This window comes from Onychomys torridus, chromosome 21, assembly GCF_903995425.1.
Source record: "Onychomys torridus chromosome 21, mOncTor1.1, whole genome shotgun sequence".
Taxonomy (NCBI): domain Eukaryota; kingdom Metazoa; phylum Chordata; class Mammalia; order Rodentia; family Cricetidae; genus Onychomys; species Onychomys torridus.
In genome coordinates, this window is record NC_050463.1 from 25293186 (window position 1) to 25315339 (window position 22154).

Consider the following 22154-nt stretch of genomic DNA (forward strand, 5'->3'; position numbering starts at 1 on the left):
ATAAATTAAAAAAAAAAAAAAGGATGTCATGTCTGAACCATAACTTAGGGAAATTATCCTGAGCTAGTGAGGAAGAGTGCGGTGGTTGTACATGCACAAGTGACCACTGTCAGTCCCACCGCAGCCTGGGGTCACCAGATGAGGTCCACACAAGTGGCCGGCCCGGAACAGCTCCAGCCATCTTTATTTAGACATCAAACACAAGCATGTTTTTCCATACCAACAAGTTTTTCCCATCCTGCAATGTTAACCTCCACCAAAACCAAATAGGTCAGATATGTTTTTCCCCCCAACTTTTACATCAAAACTTCTTTAAACCAAAAACAACACCTAGCACTTTGCTAGCTTGGCCAAATATTGAGCCAGGTACTTCCTGTTTTGTTTTGTTTTGAGCTGAGGATCGACCCAGGGCCTTGTGCTTGCTAGGCAAGCGCTCTACCCCTGAGCTAAATCCCCAACCAGTACTTCCTGTCTTTACAGAACCAAAAGGTGATTGACATAGGCACACATTTTCAAGAACAGCAACCCTGTTCAAAGCATATTTACAGAAAGAGGGGTGATCTGCCTCCAATCCTGTCAGCACTGAAGCAGGACAGCTCCCAGGTTCTGAAGTGACAGCTGGCATCCCCAGACAAAGAACCTGAGATGCATCAGCTCCCAAAGAATTTGAGGGGAACATATTTGAGAAAAAATGGGGTTTCCAGGAATGATCACATCTGTCCTGTGCATAATTGACAAACTGACACTAAAACTGTCAAGAGAACCATCAATATTACGAGAAAGAAGAGAGCATGCCGGCTGCGCCGTCCCAGCACTAAACTGCACTGCCCCAAGGTCCACCGGTCTTTGCTGAGTGAGACTGTCCCTGTGGGCTTTGGCCTCATGGAGACCCACTGGACAAGCACTCATATACTGGTCCAAAACCAAGCCACACAACCCCCAACAGGCCAGCGCTTCTCATGCTCATGTACTTGTCTTCACACTTAATTATATATATATATATCTGTAGTGGGGATTTAACCCATGGCCTTATACATTTCAGCTGTCTACCACTAAACTGTATCCTCTTAACATCTGTCATTTCATTCATTCGTGGATTTTTTTTTTTTTTTTTTTTTTTTTGTTTTCCAAGACAAGGTTTCTCTGTGTAGTTTTGGAGCCTATCCTGGATCTCCCTGTCAACCAAGCTGGCCTTGAACTCACAGAGACCTGCCTTCCTCTGTCTCCCAAGTGCTGGGATTAAAGGTGTGCGCCACCACCACCCTCTGGCCTTTCTTCTTCTTCTTTTTTTTAACTTAACTTTTTAAGAAACAGTTGTTCACTCTGTAGCCCAGGCTGGCCTTCAACAATCCTCCTGCCATAGCCCTTGTATGCTTGGATGACAGGCATGCTCCACCATGATTCCCTCTTCCCCTTTACTCTCAATCCTATTCAAGAAATCCATTGTGTTTTGTTTTTTTTATAACTTTGATTAATGATTTGGTCGTTAAATCTCTTCCTTCTTTCTAATTCATTTCTAATTACACATTTGGTTGAGAAACCAAAATGCAGCTTTATTCTTGTCTAATGAGTGTAAAGTAATGTCAGAGGAGAAAAGACAGTTGAGTTTATGTCTTATCGTAAACTAATCAATTATAATGAAATTTGCATTCCTTAACATTTTAGGAAAATTCCTCCAATCCACTACCCAGAAAAAGAAAATCTATGTTGATATTTGTGTAATTTCCTCCATATTATAATAACCGTATAGCAGATGTCTTAGCTTGTTACCTTCTCTATTTGTTTTTTTTTTTAAAGATTTATTTATTTATTATATATACAGTGTTCTGCTTACATGTATGACTGCGGGCCAGAAGAGGGCGCCAGATCTCATTACAGATGGTTGTGAGCCACCATGTGGGTGCTGGGAACTGAACTCAGGACCTCTGGAAGAACAGCCACTTATCCACTGAGCCATCTCTCCAGCCCTCTATTTGTTTTATAAACATTCTCCTGTAATATTACTCTAATAATATGGGAAAGATTTTAGTGATTCTTTTTTAACCTTTGGGCCTTGCACATACTAGGCAAGCTGTATGCCGCTGAGCTACAGCTGCATCAGTTTTTGTTTGCGTATGTATGTGTGTATAGTGTGCACAGGTACCTGTATGCTTGTTTGCATGTGTGTGTGCGTGCACATGTGTGTCCAAGCATATGGAGATCCAAGGTTGATGTAGAGTATCCTTCTTGCTCACTCTGCCCCTTCTGCGGGGTCTCTGAGGCTGGAGCTTGTTTCAAGGCCCAGTCTTCCTGGTCTGGCCAGTTCACCTGGTTAGTCTGGCTAGTTCTGTGGATTCCCTGGGTCTGATCTGATGCTGGAATTACAGGCAGGCCACCAAGCCCACCTGGCTTTTTATGTGGCTTCTGGGAATCTGAGCTTCCTTCCCATGGCAAACACCTTACCTGCTGAGCCATCTCCTCAGCTCCCCAGCAGGTTTTTGATGCCACTTATAGTCAGTGTACCATTGCATGTGCTATTATCCTCTGATTAAGTACTTCGTTTCCAGTTTTTACATTTAAGCAACAGTGTTACATTTGACTTTATACTCTTCCCCATAGATTTCCTAAGACTTTTTTTTTTTTTAAACCAACTTAAATTTTGCTTCAGATTGCTGACTTTTATAGTAAGTGATGAGTTTTGTTTGTTGTTGTTTTTCTGTTGGTTTGTTTTTAAGCTTGAGGACAATTTTATTAAAGTTTAAAAGAAGAAGCTGGGTGGTGGTGGTGCATGCCTTTAATCCCAGCACTTGGGAGGCAGAGGCAGGCAGATTTCTGAGTTTGAAGCCAGCCTGGGCTACAGAGTGAGTTCCAGGACAGCCAGTACTACATGGAGAAACCCTGTCTCAGAAAACCAAAGAAAGAAGGAAGGAAGGAAGGAAAGAGGGGAGGGGAGGAGAGAGGAAGGGAGGGGAGGGAGGGAGGGAGGAAGGAAGGAAGGAAGGAAGGAAGGAAGGAAGGAAGGAAGGAAAGAAAAGTTTAAAAGGATGAGAATGGAGGAGAGAAAAAGAAAAAAAAAGAAAAAGAAAAAAGACATGTCTTAAACCAGTAAAGCCAACACAGAGGTCAGCCACAAGACAGAGGCAGCCACATGTTGGGGTGGGCTTCGGGGGCGGGGAGTGAAGCCCAAAACATTAGGGCAAGCATGCTTAGAAAAGAGAGAAAAGAAAAGGAAAAGTTATGCTTTTCCGAGTCATTCAGAAAACAGGCTGACTTCCAAAGCTGCATAGCTACGCTCTGAGAGATTGGGTAGGGGTAGTATTCTAAGGGGGACCTCAAAATAGGGCTTGAGCCTTCGAAAAGGATCCTTTAGAAATCCTGCTAGTACCAAGATGAAGGACCCTCTGGATTCTCACTGGACATCCTCGTGAACTCTCTTCCCTTGGAGACCAGTTCCTCACTGTGATCTTCGAGGCCCTGTTTAACCCAGCCTGTGATTTGACATCCCCTTTTTATTCTTGCTGGTGTCTGTGGCCATAGTGTGCGCACTTGTCAGGTAAAGATAACATTACTATTATTCTCAGAGGGACAGGCGAAGGCTGGAATCCATGCCTTTGCTGAGTAAATGCTCTGTAAATAGTCGCTATAAAATGACTATCATCTCATACTGTGTGTGTTTATCACTTTGGGCTTCTTAGTACATGTCACCTACATTATTTACTTTTTCTTCCTCAGAGTGTCGAAGCTTCACTTAATAACAACAACAACAACAACAAAAACTGGAATAACCATTCCTCCCTCTTCTAGTTGAATTTCGTTTGTCTTTTATTCCTACCTCCTTGGTACTGGGACTTCTTTCATGTTCCCATACTGGTTAGATCTTATACAAATATGGCAGTGTGGATTTGGTTATTGTGTTACACTAAGAACTATATTTAAACTGCCTCCACCCCCGCCCTCGGGGTGAATTTGTATGTATTGAATACAAATGGAGTTTGGAAACCATCAGCGACTTGGCACGTTCCATGTTACAAGCTCCTGTAAAAGTCTGTGTGAACTGGTTCAAACTGCTTCTGCCCTCCACCTCCCGGTGCTTCACATCCTGCTGCCGAGGGGAAATCTGGGAAAGGAGATAGCCTAGATAATGGTAGAACTTTCCATCCCAGAGACCAACTTCTACAACTAACGGATAGTGAACAGCATCTGCGTGGAGAGTTAGAGTAAAGGGAGCAATCTGCAAAATTAGGTCCAGTCCTATTGCGGGAAATCTAAGACAAGTAAGAAATGTCAAAAATTAAAGCGAAAAACGTGAAGCTGGAAGCCCCAGGTTCTCTCGTTCTTTTTTGTTTTGGTTTGGTTTTGCTTTGTTTTCTGGCACTCAGCCCTGACTTTTCTCTCTTACATGTTTATACAAAAGAAAAAGGTGCTGTGTTTGCGTTCTTTTGAGGATTGACTTACTGTGAGTCGGAGGAACACACTGTGTGTCGGAGGAGTACCATGTGGGCGTTGCAACGGTGGTGCTGTTCTGAGTAACTCATGCCCAAGTGAAGGTTGAGTGTTTTCTGATGAGAGTAGCCATTCCTGGAAAGGAGTGCATCCCAGTCACACATTCACATGCACACAACACATATATGAATGCACACCACACACGCGCATGTGCACACAACACACATGCACACTATGCAGGCACACTCACTTTGAGAAGAGCTTCTGCTCATTGCAAGTTTTTTTTTCCTTTTGTTTTTGTTTTTTTTTTTTTTTTTGAGACAGGGTTTCTCCCTGTAGTTTTGGTGTCTTTCCTGGAACTCACTCTGTAGTCCAGGCTGGCCTCAAACTCACAGAGATCCGCCTGGCTCTGCCTCCCGAGTGCTGGGATTAAAGGCGTGTGCCACCACCGCCCGGCTCATTGCAAGTTTTAAATGAGAAGCGGTATCAAGCAAAGTCAGGGGTTGAGGAGGGAAGAGGAAAATGTGATGTGATGAGGGGCTGGAGATATGGTGGTTCAGCTGGTTTGAGCGCTTGTTCTTCTAGAGGACCTGGCTTTGGTTCCCAGCACCCACATGGTGGTTCATGCCCTCTGTGACTCCAGTTCCAGGGAATCTGATGCTTTCTTCTGCCCTCTATGGACACGCATGTGTTGAATGCAGGCAAAACATTCACATACAGAAGATAAAAATAAATACAATATGTGTGTATATATATATGTTACATATATACGAGTATGATCAAGACCTAATCTGTTTGCTGAAGTGAATTCTGAGGTTGAGACCACCACTATTCTTTTCTTTTTTCTTTTTTTGCCAGAGCTGAGGACCAAACTCAGGGCCTTGCGCTTGCTAGGCAAGCGCTTCAACACTGAGCTAAATCCCCAACCCCAAGACCACTACTATTCTAAGAGAAGGCTTGCTACAGCTTCGGAACTGTGTAATCACTTCAGGATGTAACATGTTCAATGTTTATATGGATTTAGGTAATCTTGCTGTAGCCTTGAAGTGTTTATTTCTCTACTCATTAGCCATCACAAAACTAAAATTAACTTTAACTTAATTACGAATTCTAAAAAATAAATCACGAATTCTTAAGAGAGATGGAATTTTATTCTGAGAAGAAATCTTTTACCACAAAGTATTAAACACTGGCTAATAAAATAAAATAGATAATGTGTTTGCTTTGTTATCCAAGATTCAAAAGGATCACTCCTATGATATACTGCCAACTTTCATTTGTCTATATTTTAATTACTCCTTTTATAGGTTATCTAAAAAATTTGAAATAAAATTTAATAAAAACATAAATAAAATAAATTTGCAGTTAAACTTATTAAATAAATGAATTTTAGTTTAATTTAAAATTATTTTTAATTACACATGTGTGTGCCTGTGCAGGTGAGTGCAAATACCCACTGAGGCCAGAGGTGGTGTATCCGCTTGGACCTGTAGTAACAGGTGGCTGTGAGGTTCCCGATGTGGGTTCTGGGAATCAAACTGGGGTCCTCTGGAAGAGCAGTATGTGCTCTTCACTGCTGAACCATCTCTCTGGCCCCAGATGATAATTTTAAAACTAAAATAAGTCAACTTTCTAACTTCAAATTTGCCCCCAAATAATAGTCACTGGGGGTTGGGGATTTAGCTCTGTGGTAGAGCACTTGCCTAGCAAGCACAAGGCCCTGGGTTTGATCCTCGGCTCTGAAAGAAAAAAAAAGTCACTGTAATAATAACTAATAGAGGCTGTTTTCCTTTCCTATCACCAATTCATGATGCAAATTTAACTCTTGGACTCCAGGGGAGTTTTCAGATGCTAGAACTCCTTCATTCTCAGTGTCTACTGCGTGTTTCCACAACTCAGCCATCAGCAAACTGCAGGTCTAGGCATTGCATTTGGGGAATCTACGGGAAGCTGGATTTGGGAACAAGCTCCCTGACAAAGGACAAGCAGGAAGGAGAGGGGACAGAGATGGACAGGATAGATGGTAGCAGAGGTGAACAAACAATGGCTTATTGCAAGTTCCTGTTCCCCAACGTGGCTTTTGTCCTTTTGGAGGCTTCTTTCCACCCAGGCAATTTCCTTTTTTTCTGCCCAGAACTCTGAAAGAGCCATCAAGTTCAATGTGAAGTCTTTCTGGGAAACCTGAATAACGGGTCATTTTGCACAGCTTGGGAAAAACAGCCACTCCTTTTTAATGAAAAACAGAAAGAAAGAAAGAAAAAAAAGATCAGATGAGTTGTCATTTTACAGAAATGTAATACCAATCCTACAAAGCATGCATGGATAACCCAAACGTAGCAAATGCTTCTACCATCTAAGCACCCTGTTAGCGGTTCCCATTTTCACCTTAAGCTGCTTATACTGACACACGAGTCCACACTGGCACGGTTGCTCTGTGTGCTCAGAAAAGAGACCATTTTTCATGTTAGGCTTTATTGTATAATGAAAATATCGGGAAGCCAACACCACCCTGAGTTTTGTTGGAGGCTTAGAGGTTAGCTTAAAGCATTAGTCTTGTTGGTTTTAGGATTATTTTAACTCTAGGAATGCAAAAAGGAAACAAATAATTATGAGGGCCCTGGCATTTACCAGGACCTTTGTGTGTGTGTGTGTGTGTGTGTGTGTGTGTGTGTGTGTGTGAATTTCAGTTAGTCTTGTGAACTGTATTATAAAAAATAGCTATGATTATTCAGTATATGCCATATGGTAGGTACTATGTTAAAGGTTTAAATTCATTCTCCTATATAACCTCAGTTATTCTGTAATACAAATGATGCTATGCTTTAATAAAATATGAGAGAATTGGACCAGTGAGAAGGCTCAGCAGGTAGAAAGAGGCACTAGTTGCCAAGTATGACACACATCCTGAGTTCCACCCCCAGAGACCCACATGTTGAAGAAGAGAATCTCATAAGTTATGCTCTGACCTCCATACATGAGCAGCAAGTGTGTGTGCATCCACAAAACACACACACACACACACACACACACACACACACACAAACACACGAGTTTCAGAATCTAACTCATATAGGAGGAAAATATGGGATCCATGGGCCTTACATTAAAGCAAAAGAACCTTAAAATTTGTTTATTGTTTTTTTTTGTTAAACTATCAATAAAATATCACATGCAGATCTTTTAAGTGAATGTAAATTTTGTAATACCTTCTTACTACTACTCCTAATATTTTGACTTATTCAATGTTATTTCTATGATATGGACCATCAATACCATTTTGATCATAAATATATACTCAAAAGCAAAGAAGTTATTGAATAATGAAGTTAAATATGAATTAAAATAATGTTTCAGTATGTATTCATAGTAGTCCAGGATATCTCTTTTTGGGGAAGTATATGTTTGTGTGTGTGTGCATGTATGTGTGCACTTGTGTGAAATTTACAAGTATTTTTTAAAAAGATTTATTTATTTATTTTATATACAGAAGAGGGTGCCAGATCTCATTGCAGATGGTTGTGAGCCACAATGTTGTTGCTGGGAATTTAACTCAGGACCTCTGGACCTCTGGAAGAGCAGTTGGTGCTCTCAACCTCTGAGCCATCTCTTCAGCCCGTCAAATATTTTTTGATTCATCCCCCACCTTGATATTATTTTAGTCATTTATTTATTTATTTATTTATTTATTTATTTATTTATTTATTTATTTATTGAGACAGGAATCTTTTACTGAACCTAGAGTTCATCATTTTGGCAATGAATGCCATGGATTCACTAGTCTCCACCTCCACATTCCCCACCATCTCCCAGTACTGGGGTTGTAGGTGTCTACACCTGGCTTTTATGTGGGCGCTATGGATCCAAACTCAGTTCCTCATGTTTACATGGCAACCATTTTACTGATGGAACTATCTTCCCTGCCTTACTGTCTATACATTTAATTGTAAATTTTAGTCTTCTATGAATCAATTTAAAGCAATCATCTTGTCTGAAAAGTCTTCTGTTATAGGACAAAACAAACAAACCCAGATTCTTGGCATTCAAATTTACTTTAATCCCTCAGATGAAAACAAGAAATCTTGTTTCCTTGGTTCTCTGACATACATAAGAGAGGAAGGAGTCAACCTGTCTGTAATTTAATTAATTAATTAATTAGGTTTTTTAATCTTTTTTTTTTTTGCGCTGAGGATAGAATCCCAGGGTCTTGCACTTGCTAGGCAAGTGCTCTACCACTGAGTTAAATCCTCAGTCCCTCTCCCCTCCCCCCCTTTTTTATTCAGGGTTTCTCTGGGTAGCCCTGGCTGTCCTTGAACTCAGGAGTGTACCACCACATCCCCATCAACCTTTTTTTTTTTAAAGGTCACTAAACTGGCAGGCAGCAATCTGGGTGCTAGTTTTGGCAGTAATCAGTCACTCAAGGTCTCATTGAGGACAGTCTCAAGTTCTTGAGCTGTGAATGAGAGGATCGGGCTGGATGGCAAAGGACATTTAAGAGCTAAAATAATTTATGACGGAAGGAATTTGGCCGGGCCTGGATCAACTTTTTATGATAATAAAGAATGAATTCACAAAGCAGAAACATTCAGTAACCGAGAGAAGAGGGCTGGCCATTGCTATTTGCAACCAGAGCAGATACAATGTATTTCCTGTCCTTTTCACTGGTCTCCATGGGAAGACCCGGGAGCACAGAGAGGACAAGGACAGGATGTCCTTCCCTTGCAAGTCACTCACCAGCTTATATGCCTTTACCATTTTACCTCCCCCATGCCCATCGGAACAAAACAAGACTACACACTTCTTGTTCGAGTGACAATGAAATAATTACTTAATATCATTTTCACTTCTTAACTGTTCTTCGGGCATCTTCCTTTCTCCCGTTGGTGTAGTGTGAATTTTTAGTGATACTAGTTATCAGGGAGCTCAGAGAGTGACTGGCAAGTCACTTAGAAGGAAAAGGTTTTGGTGTGCCTTTGGTGTTAAAGTTCACTTGCCCAAGAAACGGGGAAAGCGACAAGTGAAAAGGGAGAGGTTTCTGGGTATTCAGGAGAACAGTGGAGCAAAAAGGGACTTTGTTCCTCCCGAGTGTAGCCGTTAGGGCTCTGTGACTCTCCATGTATGTCAATCTCCTTTTGATGACAAGAACTGTGACATCTATCTTTATATTCCCGGCACGGAATCTAACTGACAATAAAATACTTGTTCAAGTGAACCGAGTGAACGCTGGGCGGCAAGGACCGGGAGAATGAGATCTGAACAAGCAGCACTTGTGTCTGGAGATCTAAAACTTTCACGGAATTTAACCGAAGGATTACTACAGAGAAAGAGGGCTCCAATGCCAGTATTTCAGACTAAGCGTTAAAAAGCAGGATTTGCAAGGAGCCCTCCCAAACTGCAAATGTCGAATCTCAGCAGAGAGACAAGAGGACCAGAGAGCCTCCTAAACGAAAACCGATCTGTCAACAAGATCGCGCCCCTCGGGGAAAGGAGGGCAGGCGCGATCGTGACCGGTGGTCCAGGGGTGTCCGGGCTCCCATGAACCCCCAAATGGGCGGCGGGGGAGCGGGCCGACCGGATGGCTGGCTTTGAGCCTATTTCTTAACAAAACGACCAGGAAGCCCTAAAATATGTGCAGCTGGGGCTGGTACTCGGCGCGATAACTTCCGCGTGTGAGTCTGCAACAGGGAGCGCCACCCGCGAACTTCCGCGTGCAGGGAGCCGGCGGCGGCTCGCCCCAAAGGCATCGCCCCGCCGCACCGCGGGAGAGGAAACCCGCGCAGCCCCGAGGGGAGGGCGTGGTCAGGGAAAGGGGCGTGGCTTCAGCCCCGCCTGGGAGAGGCGCAGCCCCACAGGCGGCGGGATTCGCCACGCCCCGGGACTACATTTCCCGGCAAGCCCCGCGGGCCGCAGTTGACCCACTTCCCGGCCCGTCACGGGCTCGCCCGGCCCCCGCGCCCAGGCGGCTGCTCCCTGCTGACTGGGGTGTGGGCGGGGAGCGGCGGAGGGAGGAGGCAGAGCTGGCCGCCGCAGTTTGCCGCCGCTGCTGGGCGCCTAGGCAGAGCTCCCCGGGGTTCGTGCGGACGCCATGGACGAGCAGGCGGGTCCCGGCGTCTTCTTCAGCAACAACCACCCGGGTGCTGGCGGTGCTAAGGGGCTCGGGCCTCTGGCGGAGGCTGCAGCGGCCGGAGACGGGGCGGCTGCGGCGGGGGCGGCCCGAGCTCAGTACAGCCTCCCCGGGATCTTGCACTTCCTGCAGCACGAATGGGCCCGCTTCGAGGTGGAGAGAGCCCAGTGGGAGGTGGAGCGGGCGGAGCTGCAGGTAAAGACCCTCCCGGCCTGGCCATCTTCATCCCGCCTCTTCTCTCCCTTCCGCCCCGCCCCGGACCCTTCGCCCCCTCCCCCAGCCCGCTCGCGTCCCCTCCCCCTTGCCTCGCGCCCATCCCTTCCAGACTCTCATCCCCTTTCCTCCAGTCACCTTTGGCTTTTGCTGACCCCATTTCCTAAACCCTGTTTCCTCCTACTCCCTCTCCTGATGCCTTTCCCCTCCCGGAGCCTTTGCATCGGCTGTTTCCCACTCCCAACTCCCGTGTTCCTTTCAACTGTTTGCCATGCCACCACATTCATGGGTTGTCCCTTTCCGTTTAGTGATTGGGTTGACAGTAGTTTTGAGAGACTCCTGAGTAAATCACCCTGGCTCAGCCGTGATGCACCCCTAGGTCTAGAGACACTCCCCGCAAAAGGTTTTGGCAGTTGACTACTCTTGTCTGCAAGGAAGGTGACCAGGGAAGACAACACAAGTTGTATCGGTGAGGCCCTGGCTTTCTGCGACAAGCTGGCGTTGGGCTAGAGTGTTACTAACAGTATCAGCTCCAGTTTTATGTCTGAAAATGTTTCTTCACCGATTTTCTGCCCCCTTTGTCTCGTCTCGCATTTTGTTTAGGTTTTCGGTGAAGGAAGGCACTATTGGGAGTCCGATGAGTCTGAAATGGTACCTATTCACACGATCTTAAAACTTCCTAAGAGTTGATTCTCAGTTTAGTGTTTTGCAAGATTGACATGCATGTACTTTAAAAGGAACTAAAGGGGCTTCAGTGTTAACGATGCCTGCTTGCATAATCTTCAAGATAAAGCATATCTAACAGAGGAGAGCTGTTGAGGGACAGAGAAGAATGAAAGGTTAATACTTCACTGGCCATTCTGAGTTGTTAAATAGGTTTCCAGTGGCTGTTTATAAAACTTCTAACACACACACACACACACACACACACACACACTCATTTCCAAAGGAACTCAAAGAGCTGTGAGTGGTTGTGCCTCTCTGTTTTATGGGCTAATCCCGTAAACTTGAGTGCAAGTTTAAGTTTGGGAAGCACTCGAAGTGTGTTACTTTTTTGGTCTCCCCCTCCCCCCCTTTTTTGGCACAAGAAACAGAGAAAGAGAACTCTGATGAAAATACTCCTTTGCAGCAGCACACTGCTTTGGTGAGGTTCAGGCACCTCACCTTTGGTGAGGAAGGAGCGAACAGGCAAGGTTATAGTCAATAGGTCTATATTAAAGGCTGTGCTTGCTTTGTGACCTTGAGGAAATCCTATGACCTCTCTGGGCTCCAGTCTTATCATTTACTTACCCAGCACAGAGGCTCTTGGCCCATCGACTCCAGATTAGCATACACACTCCAGATGAACCAAACTGGAAGGCTGCTGCCTCCTGGCACTTCTTTTTAGTCTGAAGGCTAAGTGTCAGTTCAGTATAGCTGTCTGATATGGCCTCTAGTTACCTCTTCGAGGCAAAAGAAGAATGCAGGAGTCGAGTGTGGAAGGACGCGATTTAAGTTAGCAAAGCTTCTGGGAGGTAGGTGTGGGCACTTGAGTAAAGTGAGGGGTCGGCCTGTATGATTTCTTCAGTTTCTACAGTTTGGTGACATTTTCACACCTTACTGTTAAGCTGCCACTTGTACCCAACCAAATGAGAGAGTACATACAGAGAAGTCTAATGCTTAGACATTTATCTTTGCTGCCGATGCGTTCTGTAGTTGAGCTTATGGAGTTCAGGTTCAAGGCACTATTGAAGGCAGGTCTAACCAATGCAAGGTTGCTAGAAATGGATTTTTTTTTTTTTAATCTGCTCAGGTTTTAGTATATTTTCTAGTTTAGGGAATGTAAAACAAATAACAGTAATATTATTAAAAACATGCAGTTAAACTATGTTTACCTTGCTGTGTGTGTGTGTGTGTGTGTGTGTGTGTGTGTGTGTGTGTGTGTGAGAGAGAGAGAGAGAGAGAGAGAGAGAGAGAGAGAGAGAAATCGCGAGAGAGCGAGCCTGGGGATTTCCAGACTATCTTACCTTCATTCATTCTATTCTGTCTGATGCTGAAATTTTATAATTCATCTCTAAATTTAATCAGTTGTTAATTTTTTTGTGCACACATCCAAATTCACTTCAGGTAAGTTTCCTGTTCTTGCTTATATTAAGAACACGATTTTTTTTTATAGCATCTTTTGATTTATGCTACAATAAAATGAAATGCTTCAGAGAAGGTTTAAAAAAATCATAAAATAAGAGGGGCAGTGGTGGTATACCCCTTGAACCCCAGCACTCAGGAGGCAGAGCCAGGCGGATCTCTGTGAGTTCGAGGTCAGCATGGTCTACAGAGCAAGTTCTAGACAACCAGAGTTACAGAGAAACCCTGTCTCAAAAAAACAAAAGTAAATAAATAAAAAAATTAAAAAGTAGAATGTTTTCTAAACGTAATAATAAAATTATTATTATTATTGGAGGGTTTGTAGTAATGCATAGTCTTTGTGCCATTTATTAACAGAATTGAAAATTTAAAAAAAAAAATACTTGCTGGGCAGTGGTGGCACATGCCTTTAATCCCAGCACTTGGGAGGCAGAGGCAGTTGGATCTCTGTGAGTTTGAGGCCAGCCTGGACTACAAAGTGAGTTCCAGGATAGGCACCAAAACTACATAGAGAAACCCTGTCTCGAAAAACCATACTTTAGATCACCATTAAATTTGATTTCTTCTTTATGTGCCATCATCTTTTCCTAGAGAAAACAATATGGAGTAAAAAGTCAGATGAGTTGGGATGACACATGCATCTGTCTGTGTACTTCCAGTTTTTTAAATCTCTTCTGAAGTCATTAACACCAAAGTCAACAGAAGTGAAGTCTTTCAGATTCAGTCTCCTTTGTCCCCTCAGGAACCTGTCAGTCCTGCTCTTTCAAGTTTGCAGGGCTGAGTTGTGAAAGGCAATCCAAGTCCTCATCTGTCTGGGCGGCCTGTGTCACTTCCTCCCTCCTTTAGATGTTGGGAGTGAGAAAGCAGGCACATCGGAAACATTTTTTTGTCTCTTATTTCCTCCTTACCCATGGTAGCTAATAGGTCTTTCCCTCCACCCCCCACCCTTGAGCGTTGGTGATTCATGAGGGAATAAAGAACATCAAGGTATTACTGAGTTCGAGAAAGGAATTGAAGAAAGATTTGAGAATATTTTCCACGGATGAGACATTGTGCCGGAGACCCCAGAGACGCGTGCATCCTAATTAGTAAGACAGTACATAAACAGTGGGTAGGAGACTCAGACTGTCATTGGAGAGGGAGATTGACTTTCTTAGAACAGCATGAGAGAAGATTCCAGCAGCAAATGTAGAGCATGTTATGAAGCACTAGGAACCTGAGGTTTAGTAGTTTGGAAATTATCTTACAGGAAAGCAAGCATGTAAATAAAGTAATCCTAGATTTTGATGATGTATGTGTGGGAATGGAGGAGGCTCAGGTCTCTACCTGAGAGTGCCAGAACTGCTTAGATTAAATAGTAGAGGATGTGGTGTCGAGGCTCTGTGCTGCAGTGTTTATGAATCTGGGTTTGGGCACTAATGATCTGTATTTCATTTAGCAAATATTTTTGAAGTATGCACTTCATGCAAGATCCTGTTCTAGGCATGGAGAAGATAGAAGATCTTATCTTGTGAAGTTTAAATCATGGGGTCTGGTAAACAGTGATAAATACCTGTTACATTAGTATTACATGCTCTGTCTGGTGAGGTAAAGGGGCAGGAAGTAAGTGTTCACGGACAGAGTGTCATTTGAGCTGCAACTTTCCAAGGCCATCCCTGAGGTCTAGAAAGAGTTGAAACGGCCAGGAGAAGGGAGGATGCTTGGGATATCAAAGGACCAACATGAGGCAATGTGGCTGGAGTAGAGGAGTGGAAGAAATGATACCAGAGGAAGGTACTGGCTCCTGCCTGTTAGGAAGGCTTTGGGTTTTGGCAGGGTCTGGTGGCCTGCAATCTCAGCTGCTTGGAAGTTTTAGGGAGAAAGGTCACACAAGTTCAAGGCCAGCCTGGCATAGAGTGAATTCAAGGATGACATGGGCTGCTTAGTGTGGCTAGTTTCAAATCGTCAAAAGAGGGCTGAGATTACAGCTCAGTGTAGTGTTTGCCCAGAATATGCAAGGCTCCAGGTTCAGGCCCCGGTACCAAGAAAACAGCAACCACTGGGTTTTACCTCTGTGGGTTGGGTAACCATTGGGATGGTTTGCAAAAAGGAGCATCTTTAATAAGGGACCCTTGGCAGGAATTCAGAAGAGGCTCAGGGAGGTGGGTAGAAGGAGCAGCGAGAGTGCTTAGGAGACTGTTTTTAATTAATTGAGGCTTGAGTTGAGAATGGGTGGTAGTGGTGAGGTTTTTTTGCATATACATTTTGTTGATGTATCACCAAAGTATTGTAGCTTGTGAACACAGGAATCCTGACAACTAGCCAGATGTGCTAAGGGATAGAATGTGAGGTTTAAGGAAAAGGGAACTGAAAACAATCCAAATACATTGATTGCTACCTAGCACCTTCATAAGATAGCTGACATTTACTGAGCATTTAAATGAAAAATGTATGAACTTTAAAAATAACCGCTTTTTGTTAATTATGGTAATTATTTCCCATATCACGAGATGCAGCCATGACATAGACCCATTAATAAATCCATACTCTAAATTTACTATTATGTTTCATGCCTATAATACATATTTGCCTTAAGTATGACCTCTCTGAGCCTTAATTTCCTCCAGTGTAAGGTGAGAATAATAATTACCTTGTGAGAATTAAGTGAGATTATGTGTTAGGTAGGTGCTGAATGAATGTAGGAAACACACAATGTTACCTTTCACTCCCATTTATTGCCTTTGAGAAAAGGATAATCTTTAGTCAAATTTGAACCAGAGCGTGATGGTGCCTTCTGAGACCTTGAAGTCTAATATTCTGGGTCTGGTGCTGGCATTAAAGCCGTCTAACAGGAATGGTAGTCTTAGGTCTGCCCAAAACTGGTTATATACTACACATGTGCTTGCTTTTCTCAACATCCCACCATGTGGCTAAACTTTAGTGACTACCGTCACTTACATCTTGAATAACAAATTGTGTACATTTATTTACTGACCATCTTATAAAACTAACCATCTGTTTTATCCTTTTCTTTAAACTACTTTTATGTTTGGAACAAATGAACCCTCATTATATCATTTTGTGAATAGGTTTTTAATTTTATTATATACCCTTGATAATTTCATAATCTTTAATTATACTTTGAAAAGATTACAGGGATTTTACTCTTTTAAAACATACCCTTTTATTTGTCATTGCAGTGGAGTGTTTCTCAACCTTAATGGTAATCTTAGAGTAATCTGGGGTACCTGTTCCCGGGGCTTAAGCAATTAAATCAGAATCGTAGAAATTAGGTCCTAGCAGTGGCACCTCTGTGGTTCCTATGTGGTAGTAGTTCCTGTGTGGTTCTCATATGCAACAGAGATTGGCAATAAGTGCTTAGCTTTTTCCTGTTCCCTCCTCTCTCTTTCTGTCCCTCTGTCCATCCGTCTGTCTGTCTGTCTCTCTCTCTCTCTCTCTCTCTCTCTCTCTCTCTCTCTCTCACACACACACACACACACACACACACACACACACACAGTATGCATAAAGAAGTTTGGCAGTTTTCAACATGTGTTGGCATTCAGTATATGGATGGCTTTTTATAGAACATGAGATATAATTTCTGTTAATTTCCATTGTTCTTTCTGGTGATAGCTAGCATTTTATTTTTAGGCAGTAGCCTATTATCATTTGAATCACCTCCTACTGACTGAAATCTATAATGACAGAGTGATCTTTGAGGTGGGATGAACTTTGGAAGGCACTCCAAACTTTTTAAGTACCAAGAGAGGTTAAGTGACCAGGAATGAAGGAAGTTTTGTACAAGCCCTGTCACTTTTGCCTCCAGATGTTTTGACAGGCTTTTTCTTTTTTTAAAGACTCGTCACCTCCTCTGCCACCTCCCCCTCCTCTTCCTTTGTCCTCTTCCTTTAGATTCAACCCAGGGCTCGGCACACGCTAAGCACACCTCTGCCACTGAGCTAACCTCAGCCTCAGTGTCTCCTTTTGTCCCTGAAAGCTTCTGAAGTGATCAGTCATAGTCATACTTGCTGTTTTTCTCTTTATCTAAAACATGATTTGATGTGTTTTGCTGCTTTTTGGTTAGCTGCGTTTACATTTTTCTGTCTTTAATATTTTGTATTTCATTGATTTTTTTCCAGAGTATGGATTTCTGTTTATTCAGAATTTTGTTATACTCTTTAAATCTGATTATCTTACAGACTATCTGGCTATAATTTTTTTTGGTAGGCCCTCTGGTACATTTTTTTTTCCTGTTGGGTTTCTGAGTATGCATGCATGTATCTTAGGCTTCCCTTTCCTCTTTTTATCTTCCATCTTCTGTCTCCACCTTTTATTCTGGTTCTTGTATTGTGATTTACCTTTCAGTCCATCACGTCCCTCTTTAGTTGCTTTCAGTCTGTGGTGGTATGCAGTGAGTTTTAGCCTGGGTCATTGTTGACCTTCGTTTCGGTTCCTTTTGTCATCTGGTTCTTGATTTTTGATGATGCCATAGTCTTTGTAGGTATTTCCAGAATGATCTTTCTAGCCCTAGTGTGTGCCATTTTTCGTTGGTGTCTCTGCAGTTCCCTGGTTTAAGTTGGATTGTTCCTGTTACTCCTTGCTCCCAGTGACTTGTGCCTTTGTGGGTTTGGCTTGTCTTTGTGTGCTGCTGCTCACTCTCCTTGGAAAAGTATTGGATTGATCTGAATTTCCAAAGGTTTTGCATTTGTTTTTGGTAGATGGCTAGTAATTGGAGGTGTCACTAGTTCAGTACCACTGTAAACAAGTCGTTGCTTGAACCACTCATCTGAGGAGGACTGGGTTGTACAGGTGTTGGAGACCAAATGCTCTTCACTGTCTTTGCCTGGTGGTTATAGGCCCGTTAGTGTCCTTCCTAAATGTGTACTGTGTCCCCTGTCGACTGTCCACTCTGGGTAGTCTGGGTTGTTGGATTTTTGCCCTCTGGTCTCTGTCATCCCTCAAACTGATGTGCTGATACATTCCAGTTGGTCTGTACGCAAAAGCCTGTATTCCTGACCTCATAGGGCTCTCATCCTCTCTAATTTTGACCAGATAATTTTTTGCTATTTTGTCAATTATATGTTGTTTTAAATAAAATTGCAATAATATTTGTCCAGAACTTTTAGCTGTTTTCAGTAGAAAAAGTTGCTGAATTCTCTGATGTTGGTTTCATTATCTAATAAGAATGTCCTCAATATGTATCTTGGGAAAAATAATCCTCAAAGCACTCCCTCACATCAAGAGATATGCCTGTTTAACCTTAAATATTCTTTTTTTGTTGTTTGTTTGTTTTGTTTTTTCTTAGCTACAAGGCCTTGCTCTGTAGCCCAGGCTAGCCTCAGATTCCTGGCTCCATCTGCTCTGGGTGCTGGGGTTATGCACCATCACATCTAAATTTCAGTTTCTCTATTCACATTTCTTTGAATTCTGGTATTAGGGAGAGACCCACAGTTTCCCTCTAAAATATTTTTGCTTTTGGCAAAATTTAAAACAAAATTCTTCACTTTGTAGTCTTGGAGAAGGGTCTGAGAGACCAAATAATCTGGCCAGATATCCCTTGGCTTTTTGATTTATGAATACTGCTAATGGTGTCCAAGTTTCAATTTGGGCCATTAAAACAAAACAAAACAATAACTTGCCGTTGGGGTCCGTGACAATTCTCACCTGGGTTGCCCCTCCAAATGGTGACTCAGTCTTCAACCGTCAGAAGTTAGCAGTGCGAATATGGGCCTTAGGGCCACACAGCTCTGTCACTTATGGTTTGTAGCTTTTGTAGGCTTCTCTTTTGCTTATAAAATGTTGCTGATAGTATACAAGCCAATCAGAGTAGATAAGGGTATAAGAAATAGGAAGTATGGGCCCGTGAGGTAGCTCACCTGTGAAGGTGCTTGCTTCTAAACCTGCCAACCAGTTTGAAGAACCAACTCCTGAGAATTGTCTTATAACTTCCACTAATACACATTGGAGCATGCTTTTGTGAGTGTGCATGTGTGTGCGCACACTATAATAAATGTGGTACAAGTGGAGTGTATAATATTGTAGGTGTGTCCTGATAGTCTACTTGGTTTCTGTCTCTGGACAGAATGCATTAACATGTCTGTTGAACATGTTTTAGAAACTAAGTGACTAAGTTGTCACAGGAGCCGCTCTGCTCTCTTGACTGTATGTAGTGGTTTGATGTTAACGGACAGGCTAGCGATAGCGGTAGTGGGTAGTGCTATGCCTGTGCGCGCTGGCCACAGGGAAAGAGAGCAGCTGAAAGATGGAAAAGGGGAAGAGAAGTCAGGAGCCCTGGCAGAGAGGAGGAACACTGCACACGTTTTTAATCTTCAGGATGTTAGTATACTAATCTGAGTGTTTTATTGAAGCATTTGTATTGTAGAATTCTAGAACTTCTCTCCCAGCCCTGTGTTTCTACTTACTCTCTGTCCCCTTCTTTAGACTAAGGGTATTTTGTCTTTGAAGGAAATTTAGACTTGAAGAACTCTCAGTTGGCATAGACTTAGTTTGAGCTGAGTCTAGTCTCTAGCCCAGGTCCTGTTTGTTCTACTAAAGCCTCCCTTTTTATTGTTTTCTTTGTGTAGTCGCTTCTGATTTCAAAGAACCAAGTAGATGATAAGATTTATTTTGAATGCCTATTACAGTTTGAATTCTCATCACTTGAAAAGTTTTGTTTTTTTTTTTAATTTCAAGTTGGACAGTTAATGATATACCGAATAAATGATATAGTTAGGGACTCAAGATGAGTCTTAAATAATTTGTGTTCCTCAGAAGTATTGAAGTATCTGTAGGTGGTTCCCCCACCCCATCCCTGATCTAGAAAATCTTGAAAATTCTCTGTCCTGGAGGATGACCTTTAACTTCTGGTTCTCCTTCCTGCCTCCCTTGCTGGGATTACAGGTGTGTGCCTCCATACCTGCTTCTATGCAGTGTTGGAGACGAAACAAACAGCTTTGTTTTTTTGTGTAGAGAATACTGAAATAAACCCTGTTTTCTTTAAAAACGCTCCAATTGGGAGCCCCTGAGTTTGTTCCAAGGCTGGTAGTATCATTAGATTCACTGTGTATAGTTTCGTATGGTCTGTATGTTGATCAGATGTCCAACTTGTACAATGTTTTGGTTACTAGGTTTTCTTTGCCAGTTTTCTGTATGCTGTGTGAGGACAGAATAGTAAGGATGCCAACTGGGTTAAATCTTGCTATTTATGCAGAGAGTTAAGGTAATAAGGCTTCACTTTCGTTACATAACTTTGTCTGAACAAGATGATGGATATTAGGAAGTATCGATTAGAAGGAAATTGTATTGCATAGTCAGCTGGAAGGAAGGAGTATGAAAAAGGAGTACTTTGTTCAGGAGATGAAGTGGGAAGAAAAGCAAGGGACTAGGTGGGAGCTGTGGCAGGTGAAGCTCAGGAAGTTTGAGTAAGTTCTGGGTGTGGCAAGTACATTCTTGGCAGACATACACAGAGGTCCTTTCCGAGGAAGGGCCAGAAGGAATGTCTCACCACTGATGATCACACAGGCTCCATTAGCACTCATTTGCATGAGCGAGAAATTGGATCCAATACCAGTATATCTACTTGGGAGAAAAAACATGATGTCAGATTCCACAAGGTGATTGATACCAGTTTCACTTGATGGAAAAGTACGGCACAGTCTGAGTTGTTCTCTCTGTTTTGTTTTGTTTTGCTTATGCTTTCTAAATGAGAAGGCTGTGCTGTGAGCAAAGGAGCTTAAATTATAGGCACAACCCAAACCTGCTCCTAAGGAATGTGGATTCCTATAAAGCTAAGAGGAGGGCCAAGGAAGAGCCTGGAGATCTGGGTCAGCACACTTAATGAACTGGAAAGAGTAGGGCTAGTCGGAGAAGGCATCTGTCCTTCCGTGGAGCCAGCACACCGCTTTGATTGCTGTTTGCTTCCCCCTATAAGCAATATTTTGCTTGTTGAGTACCATGTGTCAGATCCATTGCTAAAGACTTCACATTTAAAACTCACTTTAATCTTTATAAAACTATATGCAGAAGGTATTAATCATGCCTGAATAAACAGGTTTAAAAAGTGAGAAAGGATAAATGTTATGCCATAGAACATGATTCTGGGCATAGTAAGTAGGAAGAAGTATTTTGACATTTTCATTTTCTTTCATACTTGGTCAGCGTATAGGAATGTTCTGCCTACTACATTCTGATCATCGGGATTCAGTTACTTTCTCTGGAAAACTTGTTTGGCTTCCAGAAACAAAGAAGTATCGTGCACTTTGAGAAATACACACACACACACACACACACACACACACACACACACACACACACACACGCGAAGCATATGTTCCTGACTGGTGAATGATCATGTTGCTAGAAAAGATGTTTAAAACAGTATCTTAACATTTTTAAGTTAAAATATATTTGTCTAGTTATTTGTCAGTGTAAGACCAGGTTTACTTATCCTTGTTTTAAAGAATACTAGCTAAAGGGGCTATAAAGGTGGCTCAGTGGGTAAGAACACTGGCTGCTCTTCCAGAGGTCCATAGATCGATTCCCAGCACCCACATGGTAGCTCACAACATGTGCAACTCCAGTCCAAGGGAATCAGCTGCCTTCTGGACTCGGAGGGCACTGTATGCACATGGTGCGTAGACATACATGCAGTCAACACACACACAAAGATGTGTAATAGAAGACCAGTTAGAATTTTGTGTTGTCATTCCTGAAGAAGCCACGGTTATAACGTGCTGTTTCTGATGTTTGGATTTGGTTTTCCTTCAGTGAAGCGCACTAAAAGCAAACGTCTCAAGACTAGTGTGGCCCTTTCCCTGGGATTGCACAGTTGTTTCTCCACATCTGTTTTGACAGCATTATTTTTGGTGGCTCTTCTTTCTCTGCCTTTCCAGAATCTTCCTATCCATCCATCTACCCACCCGCCTTCCTCCTGCCTTCCCTTCCTTCTCCCCCACTCTTTCTAGGTAAGTTATTTAGTTAAATTCAGTTAAACCATAACAATGACAGGAAAACCAATTGACTGTTTTATTTTTTGAGTCAGAGGGTTTCTCTGTGTAACAGCTATGGCTTTCTTGGAACTCACTCTGTAGACCAGGCTGGTCTCGAACTCAGAGATCCTCCTGAGTGCTGAGATTAAAGGTGTGCACCACCACCGCCCAGTCCAGTTGACTCTTGATGAGCATGTACAATTTTGTGGAAATCAAAGTATGTAGAAGAAATATAAAGAATGCTGTGACTCTGTAGCATGCTCTGGGCTTTGGACAGTGTTACCAGAACAAGAAAACATACTGGT

At 42.7% G+C, this 22154-nt stretch overlaps 1 protein-coding gene across 2 annotated transcripts in view; it reads left to right on the forward strand.

Annotated features, from left to right (window-relative positions):
• The first annotated feature begins 10374 nt into the window (after window positions 1-10374).
• The window catches only part of Strn (striatin), an 83325-nt gene continuing 71545 nt past the window's right edge, over window positions 10375-22154 (forward strand). Inside the window, exon 1 of one of the 2 annotated variants that reach the window (XM_036170597.1) lies at window positions 10375-10738. In XM_036170597.1, the coding sequence (XP_036026490.1) occupies window positions 10505-10738 (234 nt within the window). In that variant the 5' untranslated portion in view covers window positions 10375-10504. The remainder of the gene's footprint in view (window positions 10739-22154) is intronic. The other variant, XM_036170599.1, reaches the window with a different exon arrangement.